General features: G+C 38.6%; 1 protein-coding gene across 1 annotated transcript in view; it reads right to left on the bottom strand.

Moving 5' to 3' along the window:
- The window catches only part of LOC124802546 (equilibrative nucleoside transporter 3), a 65,055-nt gene extending 44,128 nt beyond the window's left edge, over window positions 1-20,927 (bottom strand). The window contains exons 1-5 of the mRNA XM_047263409.1: window positions 20,603-20,927; window positions 20,149-20,331; window positions 19,011-19,092; window positions 14,694-14,860; window positions 12,856-12,950 (exon numbers count right to left, since the gene is read on the bottom strand). Of these exons, the coding sequence (XP_047119365.1) occupies window positions 12,856-12,950; window positions 14,694-14,860; window positions 19,011-19,092; window positions 20,149-20,312 (508 nt within the window). The 5' untranslated portion in view covers window positions 20,313-20,331; window positions 20,603-20,927. The remainder of the gene's footprint in view (window positions 1-12,855; window positions 12,951-14,693; window positions 14,861-19,010; window positions 19,093-20,148; window positions 20,332-20,602) is intronic.
- Between the last annotated feature and the right edge of the window lie 207 nt (window positions 20,928-21,134).

The following is a 21,134-nucleotide window of genomic DNA, read 5'->3' as shown; positions in this document are numbered from 1 at the left end:
CCAGTGTTTAAGAAGGGTAGTAGAAGTAATCCATCGAACTACAGACCTATATCATTGACGTCCGTTTGCAGTAGGGTTTTGGAGCATATACTGTATTCAAACATTATGAATCACCTCGAAGGGAATGATCTATTGATACGTTAACAGCATGGTTTCAGGAAACATCGTTCTTGTGCAACGCAGCTAGCTCTTTATTCGCACGAAGTAATGGCCGCTATCGACAGGGGATCTCAAGTTGATTCTGTATTTCTAGATATCCGGAAAGCTTTTGACACCGTTCCTCACAAGCGACTTCTAATCAAGCTGTGGGCCTATGGGGTATCGGCTCAGTTGTGCGACTGGATTTGTGATTTCCTGTCAGGAAGGTCGCAGTTTGTAGTAATAGACGGCAAATCATCGAGTAAAACTGAAGTGATATCAGGTGCTCCCCAGGGAAGTGTCCTGGGACCTCTGCTGTTACTGATCTATATAAATGACCTGGGTGACAATCTGAGCAGTTCTCTTAGGTTGTTCGTAGATGATGTTGTAATTTACCATCTAGTAAGGTCATCCGAAGACCAGTATCAGTTGCAAAGCAATTTAGAAAAGATTGCTGTATTGTGTGGCAGTGGCAGGTGACAGTTGACGCTAAATAACGAAAAGTGTGAAGTGATCCACATGAGTTCCAAAAGAAATCCGTTGGAATTTGATTACTCAATAAACAGTACAATTCTCAAGGCTGTCAATTCAACTAAGTACCTGGGTGTTAAAATTACAAACAACTTCATTTGGAAAGACCACATAGATAATATTGTGGGGAAGGCGAGCCAAAGGTTGCGTTTCATTGGCAGGACACTTAGAAGATGCAACAAGTCCACTAAAGAGACAGCTTACACTACACTCGTGCGTCCTCTGTTAGAATATTGCTGCACGGTATGGGATCCTTACCAGGTGGGATTGGTGGAAGACGTCGAAAGGGTGCAAAAAAGGGCAGCTCGTTTTGTATTATCACGTAACAGGGGAGAGAGTGTGGCAGATATGATACGTGAGTTGGGATGGAAATCATTAAAGCAAAGACATTTTTCGTCACGGCGAGATCTATTTACGAAATTTCAGTGACCAACTTTACTTCCGAATGCGAAAATATTTTGTTGAGCTCAACCAACAAAGGTAGGAATGATCATCAAAATAAAATAAGAGAAATCAGAGCTCGAACAGAAAGGTTTAGGTGTTCGTTTTTCCCACACGCTGTTCGGGAGTGGAATGGTAGAGAGATAGTATGATTGTCAAAACCATTCTTTAGTGTTTTAATTGAATGAACTACCCTCTTCATTCAAAGTGACACCAATCCTTTAATCATTTAAAACTGATTAATATATTGCTGTGGGTCACACAACTAAGCTGATGTATTGTGTAGCTTACAAAGTTGAGCTTAAAGATCCCTTAAGTGTATGTGAAGAAGATAGGAGCATTGCCAAATTTTAGGGACTCAATGCATTTCATTTTACTTTTGAAGGATTGATAATTTCCATTAAATGAAAATCATTCAAATCTAGCACTTATTCAGCCACTTATTTTTGTGGAAGGTGAATATACTGTGCAGAAAATTACATTACTGGCTACATATCCACATATCATACTCGTGCAAAGAAACCTCTTTATATTTTACAGCCTTTGAAAAGTAGCAGGTAAACTATTTCACAGGAATGAGGTCTTACCCACATTCACACATTGCTACTTCAATTATTTCACAGATAAGCCTTCCTCTAGTAATCACCGTAAACAGTTTCCAACCATCTTTATGCCCCTATGCCCCCCCACCCCCAACCACTGGGAGAGAACACTGGTGTTGCCAGATAAGAAAATTCGGTTCTGAGTGGAAACATCCAATCATTTTGACACTGTTTAATTATTATTGTTGACAGCACTCTTATCAGCTATCATCACTGTTAATTTTGTACCAATATTTGCTTTTTATTTAGGCCAGCAAGTAGTTTTAGTTCAGTTTTTCATCCATGATTATGAATAAGTTTTTACTTAATAGTGAACTCTGCGTCTGGATCAAAATCACGAGAAAGAAATGGAAGAAATCATATTACTGGATAAAAAGTGATCATCAAGATAAATTCAATGCTATAAACCATATCTGCAAAACTTATTCATATTCTGAAACTATATTAAAAAAGTTCAAAGAAAATTAACAAATGATGTATTATACTGGAACAAAAAGAAAAGAAAAATAATACTTCTGACAATTGACAGAATATGCTTAAAAAGCAAGTGATTAAATTGCTTAACAGTTAACAAATGTATCTTACATGCATTCTGTTCACATCACCTCAGCATTTACCTAGCAAAAATCCATATTTAATGCCAGAAGTATAAAAAAAGTATTACTCAGGTAAATAAATACACAAGTTTTGAAAATACTTCACTTTTAAAAATATACATTTTATTCACCTCTCCTCGAAATAAGACGTGTTATTTTTCTCTCAAAATATTGGCAATCTTATTCACGGTTCATGAATAACAGAAAACTATGAAAAAGTATGTAAGAGAAATTACCAGAACCAGAGACAGAGTGAAAATATTTATAGAACTGATGTAAGTGTCAGAGATGTTTGTCAGTTGGTTTCTCTCATTGAGTGAAACCACTGAACCCTGGAGTGTTTGTGAACAACATTCATATAACTGCCATGACTGCAGAGGCTAGTGCCAATTGGTCGAGTCATTCGACCACAAAAAACTGACCGAATGAAAAAATTGAATGCCAGTTTGTTGTTAAAAGCATTTAGTTGTCCAATCACTACAGACGAGCACTGTTCTGTTGAAAAATGGCACAACAATACTGGCATGTGAGAGGTAACACATGAGGACAGTTGTTTTCTGTGGCATATCATTGTGCCATCAGAGTTCCGTGGAGTGCTACCAGCCTGGTGGCTCCTCACAACATGATGTCAGGAGCAGCACTGCTGTGCATCTCCAAGACTTGGAAGAATGGGAACTCTGCTCAGATCTCCACCATACTCACTGGTGACATTCATCAGGGGTAGTGCAAAACTGTTATTCCTCACTGAACACAATGTGCTGCCATTTATCAGCAGTCCAAGCTTCTTAGTTACAGAACCTCTGCAAATGCACTTATCTGTGTTGTGTTCATGGTAGCCTATGCATGAGACAGTAAATCTCTAGTCCTGCTGATAGTCTCCAACTAATGGTGCAGGATGACACAGAATGTTGCAGAGAATCTATTATTTGATCTCAGATGGCAGATGTAGACAATGTGCTCGGTGCACAAGATGGTAATCCTCTCTTGTGATGGTCAGATGTGGTCGACCAGAACTTGTATAGTAAGCAGTCTGCCCTCTTGTTCCCATACAGTCCGACATTGAGCCACCATCAGATCCAAATGCACCAGAGCTGGACAGGCAGAATTGGACCAGCTGGCCAAATGCAGACCACAGTAAACCCCGCTTCAATCTCTTCAGGTGTTGATAATTCTATCTCACACGAGTATTCGTCATCTTCATGCTCTTCAATGTGATTACTCAACATCTGCTCACATCTGTGCATAGCAAGTGCTGTGGATTGGGCATGTCTAACACCTAGGTCTTCCATAGGGATACAGTCCGTGAGGTTGGGATTGGGAGTAATATAGCGATGGACTAGGCCATGGTTGGGTGGGTGACAGAGCACCACTTTAGGAGGGGTGGGAAGTATCTCTGGTAGGATACCCCTAACTTCAGGGCAAGATGATTGACACTCAAAGTGCTGCTTAAGGATGTGGTGCAGTTCTTCCAGTCTGGGGTGGTACTGGGTGGTGAATGGGATGCTCTGCTGTAGCTAGTTCCTGGAGAAGTGGGAGGATCAGTGGTGTATGGGGATACGGCATGGGATATCTATTTGTGGACTAGGTGTGGGGAATAGTGTGTGTGTGTGTGTGTGTGTGTGTGTGTGTGTGTGTGTGTGTGTGAAGGCTTTTGTTAGAGCTTTAGCCTACTGGGCAATTGTGCTCCTATCACTGCAGATACACTGCCCCTGGGTGGCCAGGCTGCATGGAAAGGATTTTTTGGTGTGGAAGGAATGTTAGCTGTTGAAATGCAGGTATTATTGGTGGTTGGTGGGGGATAAGTTTGATGTGGACAAAGGTGAAATGGAGCTGTGAGAGAGGAGGAGGTCCCAGGAAGGTGGCACATTTGGTTGGGGAGGACCAAGTGAAGTGAATGAGGGAGAAAGTGTTGAGTGTGTGAAGGAATGAGGACAGTGTCTCCTGGACCAGGGTCTGGACCCTTCACCACATAATACAACACTTGACTGGAGCAACTGAACCACACTGTCAGTGCTTTGATTATCTACCGTCATGCCCTGAAATTAGGGACATTCTACCCAAGATCTTTCAAACTCCTAAAATGGTGTCCCATCACCCATCCACCCTTCACAACATCCTACTCCATTCCTATGATGCTCCTATCCCAACTCCTTGCCACAGGGATCTTATCTCTGTGGTAGACTTGCCCAATCCATCCACCCAACACTTCCTATTACACTACTGTAATGCTCTTTCTTACCCCAGCAGAGGCAAGGCCACTTGTCCACTTGTCATATACCAGCTCTGCTGCAATCACTTTACAGCTTTCTATATTACTGTGACAACCTACTAACTGTCCACCAGGATGAATGGCCGCAAGCAAACTGTGGCCGAGAGCATCCTCTCCTCTGCCACCAGCATTTCCCATCTATGCAGATGGGAGTAATCCTTACAACATGTTCTCTGCTCCACAAATCATTCTGGCCTTGACCTAAACTAATTTGTGGCCCCCACACCCTCCAGCCAATTGTTTCCGGCCCTCTGTCCTGTCACCTCATGATTCACTTCCCTCACCTTCATTGTGTACTGCTCTCTGCCAGTGCATCCACTGGTTGTTTCCCCCTTTTCCTCTTCTCTGTTCCTCTCTTTTATGCTCTGGCACCCCCCTCCTTTCTTTCCCCCACAGCCTCCTGACACTGCACCTGTCGGCCCTGTCCTGCCACCTCTAGCCCCTGCATGCTCCACCAGACAGTACAGATTCCTCTTCCCCCACCTGTACCTTGCTATCCCTCCCCCTCCCTGCTCCAGATCATTGCTCCCATTCAATGCAATCTATTACAGTCTTGCCTGAGTGGCCGGAGATAGTGGTCATGTGTGTGAGTGAGGTGTGTGTTTCTTTCTTCTGAAGAAGGCTTTGGCCGAATGCTAATAGGTAAGGGTTTTCATTGCACCTATCTGCAACTCAACATGTCAACTTTATGGTGAGTAGCAATCTATTCTTTTCATAATATCGTTGATATTCCAACCTGGACTTTCCACTGCATGATGGACAACTGCCGGGTAGATCTACAGAAGGAGTGGTGGAATGAGGTTTATAGAGCTCTAGAAGAAAATAAAACATGAGTACATAGAGGACTGTCAGTGTTATGAGGGAAGTGGATTCCAATGATAGAGTGTGAGATGAATGTGTTTTAGGAGTTGTTGAAGGTCATGTTGGATCTTTGGGATGGATTAATAATGGGTAAGGTATTTAATGGAAGGTCTCAGAATGTGGACAGATACTCTTAGCACGTGGTCACTGGGATTCATTGGCATAGTGGTGTAGTTTTTGTCTGCTGGAAGACTGATAATATCAGGATTGGCTTTAAGATCACAAAAGCCTATATACTCCATTGTTTTAGTCACTAGAAGAGGAGTAGAATTTACAGAAAAAGTAGCTAGCTGGAGGTTAGAAATTCCAGGCGGTGGCATTCATTCAAAAATAAGTCTAATTCTCTCAGCTGTTATCGGTGATTTTGTGGCATCAGACAATCAAATGTAAGTGATTGGTTGTCCATTTAATTACTAGAGGATAAGCATAGCAGGAAACACTGCCCAGTATATATGGCTCCCACAGCATCTTGTCTTTTCTGTGCTTTCTTTCTTTCTTTCTTCCTGACCAATTTTAACAATAAAACAACTTCCACTTACAATATGTTGTAATATATAGCAAATTAGGAGACACACATTATTTTATAATTGCCCATATGACCGTTAAGGGTGCAAGAAAAACATCCTTGAAAAAATCTGATTTTAATATTTCTGAATGAATTACAGTCAAACAGTAAGATGTAATAAAAAATTAAAATAACACTTCAATGGTTTTTAATGTACATGAGAATGGTGCACCCAGATTTGTCAGAAAAGTCTTTTTTTTTACTCTGTTGATATGAATTAAAAAATGCCTTCGGTCACAACTTTTCGTGTTTTATTAAGTACACGATGTATTGTGGAACTTGCGAGTCCATCATCAGGTGTAATTCACCTTAACACATGCTTTATTTTTTTTCTTGAATGAGATGAAATGCATATTCCTGTCACGAAAAAGTTTGATGTTACGCTATGAATTTCTTAAGTCAAACATGGAAACTATGTGTGAAATAGTGGAAAAGATGAACAGTGTAAACTTACCAAATAATCCAAGGAAAGTGTTTTTAACCTTTTAGCGCCAGCACACATTCTTTTCTCTGTCGTTTTCATACATATCGCTTTACTCAAGAGGCACAAGTATGTGAATGTGCCTCTTGAATGAAGTGATATGTATGAAAATGATGGAGAAAAGAATGCATGCTGGTGCTAAAAGGTTAAAAATGCATTTCTTGGATTATTTAGCAAGTTGACACTGTTCATCTTTTCCACCATTTTGTACCTATTTTCCATGTTTGACTTATGAAATTCATAACCTAACAGCAAACTTTTTCGTGACAGGAATATGCATTTCACCTCATGCAAAAGAAAAAAATGAAGCATGCAGTAAGACCGCTGTTAGACCCAGAGTCTGAAATGCATAATGTACTTAATAAAACATGAAAAGCCATGACTGAAGACATTTTTTAATTCATACCTCCAGTGTATTGAATACAGTCACATTTGAAGCTGTGAAATGCGTATAAAATTAAATCTTTTTTTAACTCCCTCACCTCCAATATTTTGTTTTTCATTTCAACATTTCACTAATAGAAAAATGCATAAGATTGTCAACACCAAATTCAATCATATATGATGGACTGGTATTCCAAAGACAAATTTGCGAGAAGTAAGCTACAAATATCTCTGTATCACTGTATGCGTGCCTGATGTGTGTCCACTTCGATGCCAACTGACATGCTGGCTGGTTTAATAAGTCTTTCACAGATGAATATATTCTAACAATATTATGAAATGGAAAGTTACGACTCACCATATAGTGGAGATACTGGGCCGCAGAGATGCACAACAAAAAGACTGTCACAATTAAATAAAGGTTTCGGCCAGTAAGGCCTTCAGCAAAAATAGCAGACACAGACACACACATGCACACGTGTGTACGTGTGTGTGTGTGTGTGTGTGTGTGTGTGTGTGTGTGTGTGTGTGTGTGTGGGCGCGCGCGCGCGCTATTTTTGATTGAGGCCTTACTGACCGAAACCTTTATTTATTTGTGACAGTCTTTTTGTTGTGCCTATCTGTGACTCAGCATCTCCACTATATGGTGAGTGGCAACTTTCCTTTCATAATATTGTTACATTCCTTCCTCGATTTTCCATCGTTTGATAAATATATTCTAAATGTATATTCTACATATATTATTCTGTACGTTTGTATTTCTTTCCATTTTATAAAATATAAACTATATTGTGTTATTTTTTGTTTTCAAGTTGTCTCTCTTTCAGAGTTAATTATGTTGTATTTGAAATAGTTTGTACATCATTGTTGTAACATTATTGTAAGTCTGTACATCAATGAGGAAGCACAGAATTATTCATATTAAAAAAAAAAAAAAAAGCCGAATGTGCTTTGATTCTGCACACCAAGTACACTGGGCAACTGCAATTCGCAATTTCATGACAGGAGTCGCAAACAGAATCACACAGTCTTTAAAGCAAAAATGAACAGGTGTCTCACATTTAGATGATTTATGTTCAATGTAATTACTCTTGTACCATACATATTTAAAAAGACCGATGAATCTGAGAGAAGAAAACTGATTTTGAATGAGCAATTGAGGTTTTAGAATATTAATTCTTACATGCAAGTTAACATCTTAGTTATATAATTACCATCTGAAAAATGTTTCATGAAATTTTTCCTTGGCCGAAATGTACATACATCTAATGGCTGAATAATACCAGTTGTTCCAGCAGGAAACTGTTGAAATATTTGCCTCTTTTTCCATGTTAATCAATGGCATTAATTTTTTTTTCATTTGGTTGGTCATCAATCAAAACATAACACAAATTTTTCATTCCTTTTAGGTATACAAACCTAATGAGCCCTGATTTCAATTTATCAGATGTAGATGTGAACACAAGGATATTATCTACTTTGTGTAAATCTTTTTCCAACTTTTGGTCTGAACTTATCATATTTTTCTTTCAAAACTATGTGCAAAGGGGACATTAAATTTCTGGTCCAGATATAATGGGCTGTACTGGATACCTATGTGGTAAGCCATTCATGAATTTTGCTTTAATTTCACCTTTGATGTTCCTCTGAAGGATAATGTCTTTCCTGCATGCATTTCCAAACAAAGCTGACAGGTCAGAATTATCCACATTGGTTTCTCCAATCAATACAATCTTCGATTGAAAACCTCCATAAGTTCGTAAGCTTTCCTCCTAAATTCTTCTTTATTCATAATTTGCACCTGAGTGATGAATTTATTGATTTTCCCTGAAACAATGTAGTGTCTTACTTTAAAATTAAGAATTCATTTTGAAGACACCTTAAACAAATGTTATGGTTAATTATCATCATACCTGGCATGTAATGCCCATCTCTTTATATCCAGATCATGCGTAGGTACTAATTCGACCACGGCAATTTGAAATTTATCTAATAGATACTTAAAAATATCTAATAATGTTTAATTTCTTGTCCCATCTGTTTGCAATTTGTGCTTTCCATTTATACAAATCTTCACTCTTTGAACCTTTCTGTATGCATCTTTTGTTGTTGTTGTTGTTGTTGTTGTTGTGATATTCAGTACAGAAACCGGTTCGATGCAGCTCTCCATGCTACCCCCTCCTGTGCAAGACTTTTCATCTCCAAGTAACTACTGCAAACTACAACTTTCTGAAACTGCTTAGCATATACATCTCTTGGTCTCTCTACGATTTTTACCCTGCACGCTGCCTCCAATACTAAATTGGTGATCCCTTGATGTGTCAAAGTGTCCTACCAACCGATTCCTTCTTCTAGTCAGGTTGTGCCACAAATTCCTCTTCTCCCCAATTCTGTTCAGTACCTCCTCATTAGTTATGTGATCCACCCATCTAATCTTCAGCATTCTTCTGTAGCACCACATTTTTAAAGCTTTTACTCTCTTTTTGTCAACACTGTTTATCATCCATGTTTCACTTCCATACATGGCTACACTCCATACAAATACTTTCAGAAAAGACTTCCTATACCCAATGTTAACACATCTCTCTTCTTCAGAAACTCTTTCCTTGATATTGCCAGTCTACATTTTATATCCTCTCTACTTCGACCATCACCAGTTATTTTTCTCCCCAAATAACAAAACTCATTCATTACTTTAAGTTTCTCATTTCTGAATATAATTAACTCAGCATCACCTGATTTATTGCGACTACATTCCATTATCCTCGTTTTTCTTTTTTATGTTCATCTTATATCCTTTCAAGTCACTATCCATTCCGTTCAACTGCTCTTCCAAGTCCTTTGCTGTCTCTGACAGAACTACAATGCTGTCAACATACCTCCAAGCTTTTATTTCTTCTCCATGGATTTTAATTTCTACTCCAAATTTTTCTTTTGTTTCCATTACTGCTTGCTCAATATACAGATTGAATAACATCAGAGATGGGTTACAACTCTGTCTCACCCCCTTCTCAACCACTGCTTCCCTTTTGTGCCCCTCGACTCACGACTGCCATCTGGTTTCTGTACAAATTGCAAATAGCTTTCGCTTCCTGTATTGTACCCCTGCCACCTTCAGAATTTGAAAGAGAGTATTCCAGTCAACACTGTCAGAAGCTTGCTATAAGTCTACAAATGCTAGAAATGAAGGTTTGCATTTACTTAAACTATCTTCTAAGATAAGTCGTAGGGTCAGAATTGCCTCACGTGTTCCAACATTTCTACAGAATCCAAACTCATCTTATCTGAGGTCGACTACTACCAGTTTTTCCACTTGGCTGTAAAGAATTCTTGCCAGTATTTTGCAACCGTTACATTAAACTGATAGTTTGGTGTCAGCAACCTTTCTTTGGGATTGGAATTATTATATTCTTCATGAAGTCTGAGGGTATTTTGTCTGTCTTTTGCATCTTGCTCACCAGATGGAATAGATTTGGTATGGTTGACTCTCCCAAGGCTATCAGTAGTCTGGAATGTTGTCTACTACCGGCGCCTTGTTTCGATGTAGGTCTTTCAGTGCTCTGCTGAATTCTTCACACAGTATTACATCTCCTATTTCATCTACGTCCTCTTCCATTATCATACTTCTGCCCTCAAGTACGCCGACCTTGTGTAGATCCTCTATATGCTCCTTCCATTTTTCTGCTTTCCCTTTTTTTGCTTAGGACCAGTTCTCCACCTGAGCTTTGATATTCATACAGGTTGTTCTCTTTTCTCCAGAGATCTCTAATTTCCTGTATCCAGTATATCTAATGCCTAGTGATAGATGCTCCTACATTCTTACATTTGTCCTCTAGCCATCCCTGCCTAACCATTTTGCACTTCCTATCATTCTCATTTTTGAGACACTTTTATTCCTTTTTGCCTGCTTCATTTACTGTATTTTTATATTTCCTCCTTTCATCCATTAAATTCAATATCTGTTCTAATACCCATGGATTTCTACTAGCCCTCACCTTTTTACCTACTCGATCCTCTGCTGCTTTCACTATTTCATCTCTCAAAGCTACCCATTCTTCTTATATTGTATCTCTTTCCCCTGGTCTTGTGAAATGTGGGCTAACACTCCCTCAAACACTCTACAGCCTCTTATTGCTTCTTGCAGTTTCTTCAGTTTTAGTCTACAGTTCATAACCAATAAATTGTCCACATCTGCCCCAGGAAATGTCTTACAATTTAAAACCTGGTTCCCAAATCTCTCTCTTACCATTATATAATCAATCTTAAACCTTCCAGTGTCCCCAGGCCTCTTCCACATATCCAACTTTCTTTCATGGTTCTTAAACCAAGTGTTAGCTATGATTATGTTATGTTCCGTGCAAAATTCTACCAGGCAGTTTCGTCATTCATTCCTACTACTTTTCTTTATCTTCCTTTTTCTACTATCTAATTCCAGTCCATCATGACTATTAAAATTCTCTCTCCCTTAACTATCTGAAGATTTTTTTTTTTAATCACATCATACATTTCTGCAATATCTATATCATCTGCGGAGCTAGTTGGCATATAAACTTTTACTACTGTGGTAGGCGTAAGCTTCGTGTCTATCTTGGCTACAATAATGGGTTCACTATGCTGTTCATAGTATCTTACCCGCGTTCCAATTTTTTACAGTTTCAAATTTGTTTTTACCAGAGCAATAAAATGTAATGGCTGTTTGTTTATACTCAAGGTCTATGTCACCTTTTGCTTTTTTATCACCATCTACCATTTCTTCATGACCTTCTTCAGTTAGAATAGGACATGAAATTGCATTTTCGTCTTCAAAGATGTGAGTAATGTGACTTCCCATAAGTGCGTCATTTATCAATAATGTGTTTACTCAAATCTTCTAACTCAGCGTTTCCCTCACATCAGCTGTCCCCACTGCTGCCCTTGTGCTTGGATGAGGTTGATCAACCAAGAGAAAAAGAGGGGGAGTCATCTATTCTTTCCTGCTCCTGTCACGAAATTGCAACTGTCTGATGCACCTACTGCACAAAATCAAAGGGCATTCCATTTTTGTGACCTGAACATTTCTGTGCTTCCTCATTACTGTACACATTTGCAATAACATACAAACTATTTCGAATTGAACATAAATTCAATCTGAAAAGGTTACAACTTGAAAACAAAAAATTGCACCAAATGTAAAAAGGAAACATAAATGCAACACAAGATATTTTATATTTCACAAAATTACACTTGTTAAACAAACCAATTTGATAACTAGCACTGAACCAGACACACAGGGCAACTGTACAGAGATATTTCTGGCTTATTTCTGACAAATGCATCTTTGGAATACCACTTCATTGTATATGATGAATTTGGTATTAACGATGCTGTTAGTCATATGTCAAAGTCAGAAACAAAAAGGCGAGGGCGAGGGGATTTTGAAAAAAATAAAATAAAATAAAATAAAATGAAAAATGACTTTTTTGACACATGTGGGTGCACCGTTGCAATGTATATTGAAAAAATTAGGAGCTCTATTTTTTTTTAAATATATCTATCAAGATTTCAATGGAAATCATTCAGAAATGTTAAACTTAGTTTTTTTTTAAGGGGTTGTTTTACTCTCTTAGTGGACATATGGGCACATAAAAATGTGTCTTATTTTATTCTGTACTATAACATATTCAACACCTATCAAAATCAAAGTGTATCCCTTCGATATGTTTACTTGTCAATGCAATACCTTCTGTCTTAACTATTTTGCAGACTTCACATTGTATTAGCTACCCAAATATTTAGAGCTTTTTCACAAAAACTGGTAAAGATTTTCATATTTTACAAGATACAGAGCCATCCTGTCACTGCTTCTTCACCGTCAAAAAACTACTAATAATCTAGGTTTACAAAAAATATTAAAAAAATGTTTGATTCCATAAAAAGTGAATAAAACTTTTCTGCCTAACATTGTTATAAATATTTTCATGCAGTTACAATGACATTTAGTTACTTACAATTGTCTGTATCTATTTTTACCAGGACTGTGGTCTCAATGAATAGTAAGACAACAATCGAAACTGATCCCACCATTCGTATTTTTAATGATATCCTGCAAAGTACAAATTGTGTTTGAATACATAAATACATGAAGGAAAACAGCCAAAATCTCTGAATCTTAACAATACCAATAAACACTTAGTCCAGCAGCTTGCTTTTTCTTCTTTCATTTGGCATGCTTGTGAAATGGGACTTTCAGATAAAAGAAAAAAAAAAAAGAGAAAGAACTATGAATTATGTACCAAGCAAGTGTAACTTTTATTTCAGAATTTGTAGATATTTGGCATTATGCAATGGTGAGGAGCTGGATTTCATATACTTGGAAACAGAAAAAAATAATAACAACAAAAGACAAGAAAAATACAAGACTAACACAATACTTTAAGACATAATATGGTGGAAACAGGAATGACTGAAGTAAAAATATGTCAGAGGTAGATGGTACAAAAAAGACTCTGAAATGAGCAGACTTTATGGCATATATGGTACTAATAAGCTTGACTGAATAGAGCAAGGGAGAGAAAGCATCAAACAAACTATAAGTACAGCATGGTGCAGAAATAATAATGGACAATAGCAAATATATAGAAAAATGTAGTTCTTACTTATAAGTTATAATAGTAACTGGTAGAAGAACTGTAATCCTGTTTACAGTCTACTAGCAATGTGTGTCTCAAAATGGGAATGAAATCTGTGGTTTCACATTACATTATTAGTTACTGCTTACTACTGGATGAAATCTTCAAGGCTTCCTCACAAATTATGATTTGTGACTATGTAACTGTGGTCGAAGAAATTTTTCACTTCATGTTTAACCCATAATGGTACTGGACATCTTTGGAGGTGCTCCTGGCATTATTGAGTCTTCTCGACTGATGAGTCTGAAGTCTAAGAGCATCTCCAACATTGTCCATGTACTCTCTGGGCAAAACACCAGGAACTGAAAAGTTTCTTGGGTCACAGCCTTACAACCCAGAAGACTCACCAGCAACTAAGACATCTGACTGTGAAAGCATTCATTATATGATATGTGGCGGTGTTTATCCGGCCTATTTTCAGATGAGTACTCTTCTATTTGGTTAGAATCCTGAAAAATGGTTATACAGTAATCATATCCATGTCTGTTTTGCAAGTCACCTCTATCTCAGTTGTGTCTTCTCCCTTCTTCATTTATTTGCCTTTCATATCATTGTTATTCCTATTTATTTATTTATTGGTTCTATAGTGAAGTCAAGTCTTATAACTCTCTTCTAATTAAGCTATTGTGTTATCCTACTTTGTGACATTTGTTCTACAGCTTATGTAACAAAACAGTACCATCAGTAAGTTGAAGACTATTCCAACGAGATCCATTGGTAACTGTAACTAGTACACTCCCGTTAGCTAGTAATTTGTCTGTCGAACTTTATTTCCTAACAAGCACCACTGCAGATGTACTATGTTAACTCATTTTATTAGGTACTAAGCTTTGGATTTCTAACATTTGTAAATAACTTTGGTATTTACTTTAGTTCATAATGTTGAAGATTTATTTGCTCTCTTTGTTTAAGTTTTTAACATCCCGACACTGGTTGTTGATTTACACTGCTTGTTATGCCAAATCACTTAGCTCAAACCCTGCACCATTCTGTAGAAACGAAACTTCACTGTTTCGATATTTACCTGTATTGCAGGTTTCACTGTCAATAAGTCCAGCAATTTGTTCTAGTTTACTAATGTGGTTTTATTATTTCTTATATTTCTATATCATATACACTGGAAAATCTGCATTTGCTTGAAAATTGAGTAAACATACCTGTGACTAAGTAAGGAGTTCAACACAAGGAAGAGTGTATTGGGAACTGTTGATGCAACACTGAGGTAAGCTGTGAAACTGGCTTGCAAATCTGATTTCTGATCAATATCGAGGTCATATATCTCAAAAGAGCTCTGATTAACATCCCTCAGTTTATACATCCAGTACTGCAACAAGAATAAAATTGTAGAATTAATTCCAGACCACCAATTAATTGATTCTAACTCTGAAAAATATATAATTACATGAATATTTGTTAATATAATTCCAATTAGTATGGCTTTTTGCAAACATAACCAAAATGTTTGCTGCATTTATAATAATTTAACTTGCTTAAATTTTAAAAAAGTATTAAACTATACAGAAATGTAATTAAATCAAGCTATGGAAACTCCAGGTAGAAATATCAAAAAATATAGAAAAAGACAGATGGCTACTTACTGTAAGTAAGAAACGTCAAGTTGCAGACAGGAACAATTAAAAGTCACTTACATAAAACTTTTGGCCACAGCTTTCATCAGTAAAAGAGTGAGTGAGTGAGAGTGAGAGACAACAATTCCCACACACAACCAGGACACCTCACGCACATACGACTGCCAACTCCAGCATCTTGGGCCGGAATGCAACAATCACATGGGACGCAAGCAGCAATCTGGAAGAGATCTTCATAGCCTTCCAAAACACCAAGCACCAAGTCCTGTTCAAGTTCACTGATAATATCTTAATGATCTGGACTCAGGACTAAGACACACTATCTTCGTTCCTTCACAACCTCAAAACTTTCTCTCCCATCCGCTTCACATGGTCCTCCTCAACAGAGTGTGCCACCTTCCCAGATGTTGACCTCCTCCTCTCTGATTGCTCTATCTGCACCTCTGTCCACGTGAAATCCACCAACAATACCTGCATTTTGACAGCTGTCATCCCTTTCACACTAAAAAATCCATTCCATTCAGCCTGGACACCTGAGGCTGGTATATCTGCAGTGACAAAAACTCCCTTGCAAAGCATGCTGAGGGTCTCATCAAGACCTTCAAAGACAGGCTCTATCCCCCAGAGCTAGTCCGCAAACAGATCTTCCGTGCCATTTCCCCTCACACCCCAATCCTCCCATCATCCCCAAGCACCATCTACAAAGCAGTGTCCCCTTCATCACCCAGTACCAACCAGGACAGAAACAACTGCCAGGGCTTTGATTACCTATCATCATGGCCTGAAACGAGGGACATCCTACCCAAGATAGTTCCCACCCCTCCTAAAGTGGTGTTCTGTCATCCACCCAACCTCCACAACATCCTAGTCCATCCCACTGCCATTCCCAATCCCAGCCCCTTGCCACAAGGATTATATCCCTACGGAAGACCCAGGTGCAAAACCTGCCCGATTCGCCCACCCATTACTTCCTATTCCACTCCTTTCACAGGTTTATCCAACTCCATCAGGGCCAAGTATCTGTGAAAGCAGCCATGTCATTTAGCAGCTCTGCTGTAATCATTGTACAGCTTTTTATATTGTTATGACCACCAACTAGCTATCCACCATTACGAATGATGTAGTGACTGGTGACTCATGGCAGAGTAACATGCTGCCCGTCTTTGTTATTTCATAAATGCAACATATTGTGTTGAAGTGGAATTACGCGAAAGACTGGCCGTATTATTTTCGTACAGTCGCTAAGTGAAAACACGTCACTGCCAAACTGTGGCCAAGAGCAAAGTAGACCACCCTGTGGCACAAGATACAGCTGAATATAACATAGTTGATTTCAATGGCTGCTTCACTACCCGAGCCATCTGGATGCCGCTCTCCACCACCAGTTTTTCTGAACTGTGAAGACGGGAGTAATCCTTACAACACATTCTCTGCTCCTGTAATTTTCCTGGCCTCAACCTATGGTAACATACTGTCTCCACACCCTACACCAAAAGTTTCCAGACCTGCTGTACTATCACCTCCTCCCCATTCTCATATCCCACCATGTTTATTTGCAGCCCTCTGCCAATGCATGTCTGTCTTTCCCTGCTCCTTTTTCCCCACCTCTCTGCCCCACAACCTCCTGATGCTGCTGTTGGCAGTCTAGTCCCTGGACACTCCGCCAGCCTGCATTTGTCTCTCTCTCCACCCATACACTACTAACCCTACTCCTCCAGACTGCTGTTTGCACCCCACGTGATAGTTGCATTCTGGCCTACGATGCTGGAGTTGGCAATTATATGTGCAGGAGGTATGCTTGGTTGTGTGTGTGAATGGTGTATGTCTCTCATTTACTGATGAAAGTCATGGCCAGAAGCTTTGTGTAAGTGTGTTTTAATTGTGCCTGTATGCAACTTGGCAACTCGACATGTCTTCCTTACGGTAAGTAGAAATATGTCTTTTTCTACATTGGAGAAATATAATTATTTTAATTCCTGAGCATTACACCAACAATCATTTCCAAGTATTTGCATATAATATGGAGCTTCTTTGGGTACAAGATCTTTCAAATTACTTACTTTCCCAATTCCTATTCTCCTACCTTACGCCAGCTGTCCTCAAAGTGGGATGCAGAGAGTAGCAGAGGGGGCATTGGTTTTCCTTGAGATATTTATATTTTGTAAAATGTAAGAGAGAGACTTTAGGTGAAAAAATATTGCTAGATCATTATTCTCAGATCAAAGAGATATCTCTTTGATGAGATTGTAATTGGGCTGTCTTAATGACAAAGTTGAATGCAGCAGACTGACATTTTCAAGATGACACTGACTATATACATCTGGTGGGGAAAGAGAAGCCACTATTGCCTGTACTGATGCTGGTGTGGAACTTATTTCGGAGCCCAAATTACCAATCTTCTGCCCTCTTTGTGGACAATGTGACTATCTACAAATTTCCGATAGTTGGGCCTTGCTGATGCATAAAAAATAGAGCCATACTCTAGATGGAACTGAATAAAGGCTTTAGGTGGCACTTGCATCAACCTCCTTTCAGTCCTCATTGTTGAGCCAGTTCGCACTATGCACCATGACCTAATTATAAAAATAATTAAAAAAAAAGTCATGAGACTCAGTGTCAATGGTATTTTAAAAAGCTTAGTGCTCCACATGTATCACTATTGAACTGTAAGATTACTGAAAACAAATAAAATTGATACTAATTGTTCTGCATAAAAAGTAAAACACTTCTTACAGACATTATTCAGGAGGCTGAAGACTGTTACACGACTGATTGTAATTGCCAAGCTATGTTATGAGCAAAACTATTGTGTTGTTTGTGATGCAGTAAGACGTTTAATTTATTATGCGGCTTCTATTGTTAGGTATGGATATGACGATGAAATATAACAGTGTTACGCTGTGGTCAGAGATGGGGGAGGACGCATTTCCATTATTAATTCCTTTAGTTTTTGGGCTGTTCACTGAAGTGTAGTATTTGCCACAAGAATAAGAGGTGACCAGAGTTCCACTGTCTCTGACATTTTTCGTAGTTGTAGGTGTTGGTTTTTTGGTATCAATAGTTGTGGTTGATCTACATAGGTCAAGGGAAATGACTATTTCAGTTTTCATAGTTGAAAGGTCATGGGAAGTGTCCTGTAGATTTTGTTGGTGTATCAGAATACTGTAATTTTGTCTTTTTTTGTCATTTTGTGTGTTTTGGGATCATGGTGCTTTATTTTCTACTGTTATATTTAGTTTGTCCCCACTCTAAAACTCAAATTTGTCCGCACATTAAGTGTTTGTGAAAGAAACAATATATGGCATTCAGATGGTATTTTGTTCACACTACCACCACAATATATAGCTTTCCACTGTCTTAAATAGATATAGATGAATTTGCTGAAGACGATGAATTTAAGCACAGGTATTTTATCTGTTGGCGATCTGAAAATTCGCACTGGACCGGGACTCAAAGGTTTCCCACTTATTGCGAGCAGTTGCCTTGCATTCGGCTATTTGTGCACGTGCCAGGGCCCATCCAAACTTCCATGTCACACTGTATACATCCCCATACGACAGTCTCTTACTTTCATAAATATACTGTAGGGACATAGACAGAGTGATATACAGAGGTTTATGTTGGTCCTGGAGGCGTACATGGATAGCCTAATGGTAAGGCGACCACTCATAATAAGTGGGAAATCCGTGTTCGAGTCCTGGTCCAGCACAAATATATGCCACCAACAGGTAGAACAAATGTACCTAACACAGCTGCAGCCAAATTTTTGCCTTTAGTAAATTCATTTCAATCTAATTTCAAACAGCTGTCAATCATCATCAATGCAAATCTCGAAATAGTTCTAATCTTTAATAATTGAAAAAAGAAGAAAATTTGCAGACTCACATCATCTGCTGTAATGAAGAAACACCACGGAAGCAAAGTAGTCATTCCCAACAGGTAAAATATAACATAAGCTAGGTTAAACCTGTAAGAAAACAAAACAAATATCATACTTCTGCATAATGTGCTGCAGTTCACTCAGTCTAAATACTGTATGTGAGAAATCAAATATGTTCTATTGCAGAATTTTGAAGGACCACACGAAACTGATAGCTCTACTTTTTCAATTCACAGCATTTCATATGGCAAATATTAACTTTGTTATAGTTTAGAAAACAAGGCATGCAGGTAAAATACTACAAACAGAGTTACAACCCTAAGAGGAATTTAAACTTTAATACTCAAAATTTTGAAACTGCATGCAAAGTCTTGTCACTGCAGTGATAAAACTGAGGATAGGCAGACATATATGTAACTGGGAAAACTTGGGTCTAGTGCAGCAGGGGATACAACCTGTCGGCTTTGGACAAGGACGTCACAAGCCGCCAGAGAGCAGTTTCCCATTTTCGCTTTTGCTGTTATGTTTCAGTTTCGTTTTTTTACTGATTGCTTAATAAAGTGGATCTGTTTATTCTATCTCGTGAGATTTTTTTTTAAAAAAGCCAAAAAACACTTATCAGCCACTGAAGGGAGCTACAACACTAAGAAGAATCGCTTCTCGATTGGCCGCTTGTGACGTCATTGTCCAAAGCCGACGGGTTGTATCCCCTGCTGCACTAGTCCCGAAAACTTGGTTGGCTTCAAGTTCAGCCCTTTTCTTAAACACCTGATGCCCTACCACATGACAAAACCAACTTTTCATTCATTACTCTGTGATCTTCCTATAGTGGTATTTATGAAACAGAACTGTCATATCTGTGCATCCCATTTAAGATACAAGTAACAGGTGTATATGGCTATGATTCCCCACTTGTGCTCCCCCCCCCCCCCACCCCACACACACACACCCGCCCCGCCGATAACTGAAATTTACCTCTGTGAGGTGAAATAAGTATCCAATGAGTTTGATATTTGGAAAGCTTTTAGTATTATGGTTTGTATCAAATATGAAATCAATCGATGCTGGATAACATTATATTTGGCGTCTACTAAAAAAAAAAACAGAGAAACATGAATGAGAACTTTCACATAATTATTTTACCTGTCACACGGTTCCCTGACTTTAAACAGAGGTTTGACATCATCTGTGACGACAACATGGTCATCATCTTCGGCAGGACGATTTTTCGTTGCTGCTCCATCGTCAAAATCACTCTCACTTTCACTCTGTTGAAGGAGTGGCCTGGTATTGACTGAGTACTCCATACTCCAAAACTTGAATTACCTGTGGAATAGGGCGACATAGGTGGATGAAAAAATTCAAAAGCCCATCCAATAAATAAAAGTCAGAGGAGTCCCTTCCATCGCTTTTCCTTGTTTCTATTTATTATTGGTCCTTCCTTCATTCTGATAAACAACACAAGCATGAAATATTTGGCAACAGATGAGGAACAATAACACCAAGCTGCTGGTACATCTGGAAAATTGTTGCCTAATTACAATACAACACTATTCTAATCCCTCCGAAGAAAAGGACGATACACTTATATACTCACACCCTTTTTGAAAAGTCAGCGCGTTCTTTCTGAAGCCACAGCAATTTACGTATCTGGTTTAAAACGCAAGGCAGATTTGTTAGTCTTCTTGGCGTTGACTGAGACGTGTTTTCACTTAGCGACTGTACGAAAATAATACGGCCAGTCTTTCGCGTAATTCCACTTCAACACACTATGTTGCATTTATGAAATAACAAAGACGGGCAGCATGTTACTCTGCCATGAGTCACCAGTCACTACATCATCCGAATGTTACTCACAACACACTCTATACCATTGTCACCGACGAGCGTCAGCAAGCGCACCGTACTCGTAGTTGACACTTGCCGCTGTCAATAGCACAAGCATTACAATATCTCTGCCAAAGATAGGACATTAACACAACTATTGTTTAGTACCGAATACAATCGGGAGATCGCAGCAAATACACAACAAAAGAATCGATAATGTGGTTTGGCGCTCCCAGTCAAAAGATAACAGCTGGATTGATAATCACATATAAAGTAGATATAATTTAGAGTTATTTAACGTG

This window comes from Schistocerca piceifrons, chromosome 6 (genome assembly GCF_021461385.2).
Source record: "Schistocerca piceifrons isolate TAMUIC-IGC-003096 chromosome 6, iqSchPice1.1, whole genome shotgun sequence".
In the NCBI taxonomy this organism is placed as follows: domain Eukaryota; kingdom Metazoa; phylum Arthropoda; class Insecta; order Orthoptera; family Acrididae; genus Schistocerca; species Schistocerca piceifrons.
Note: the sequence above shows the minus strand (reverse complement) of the source record. Positions and strands in the feature narration are given on the sequence as shown.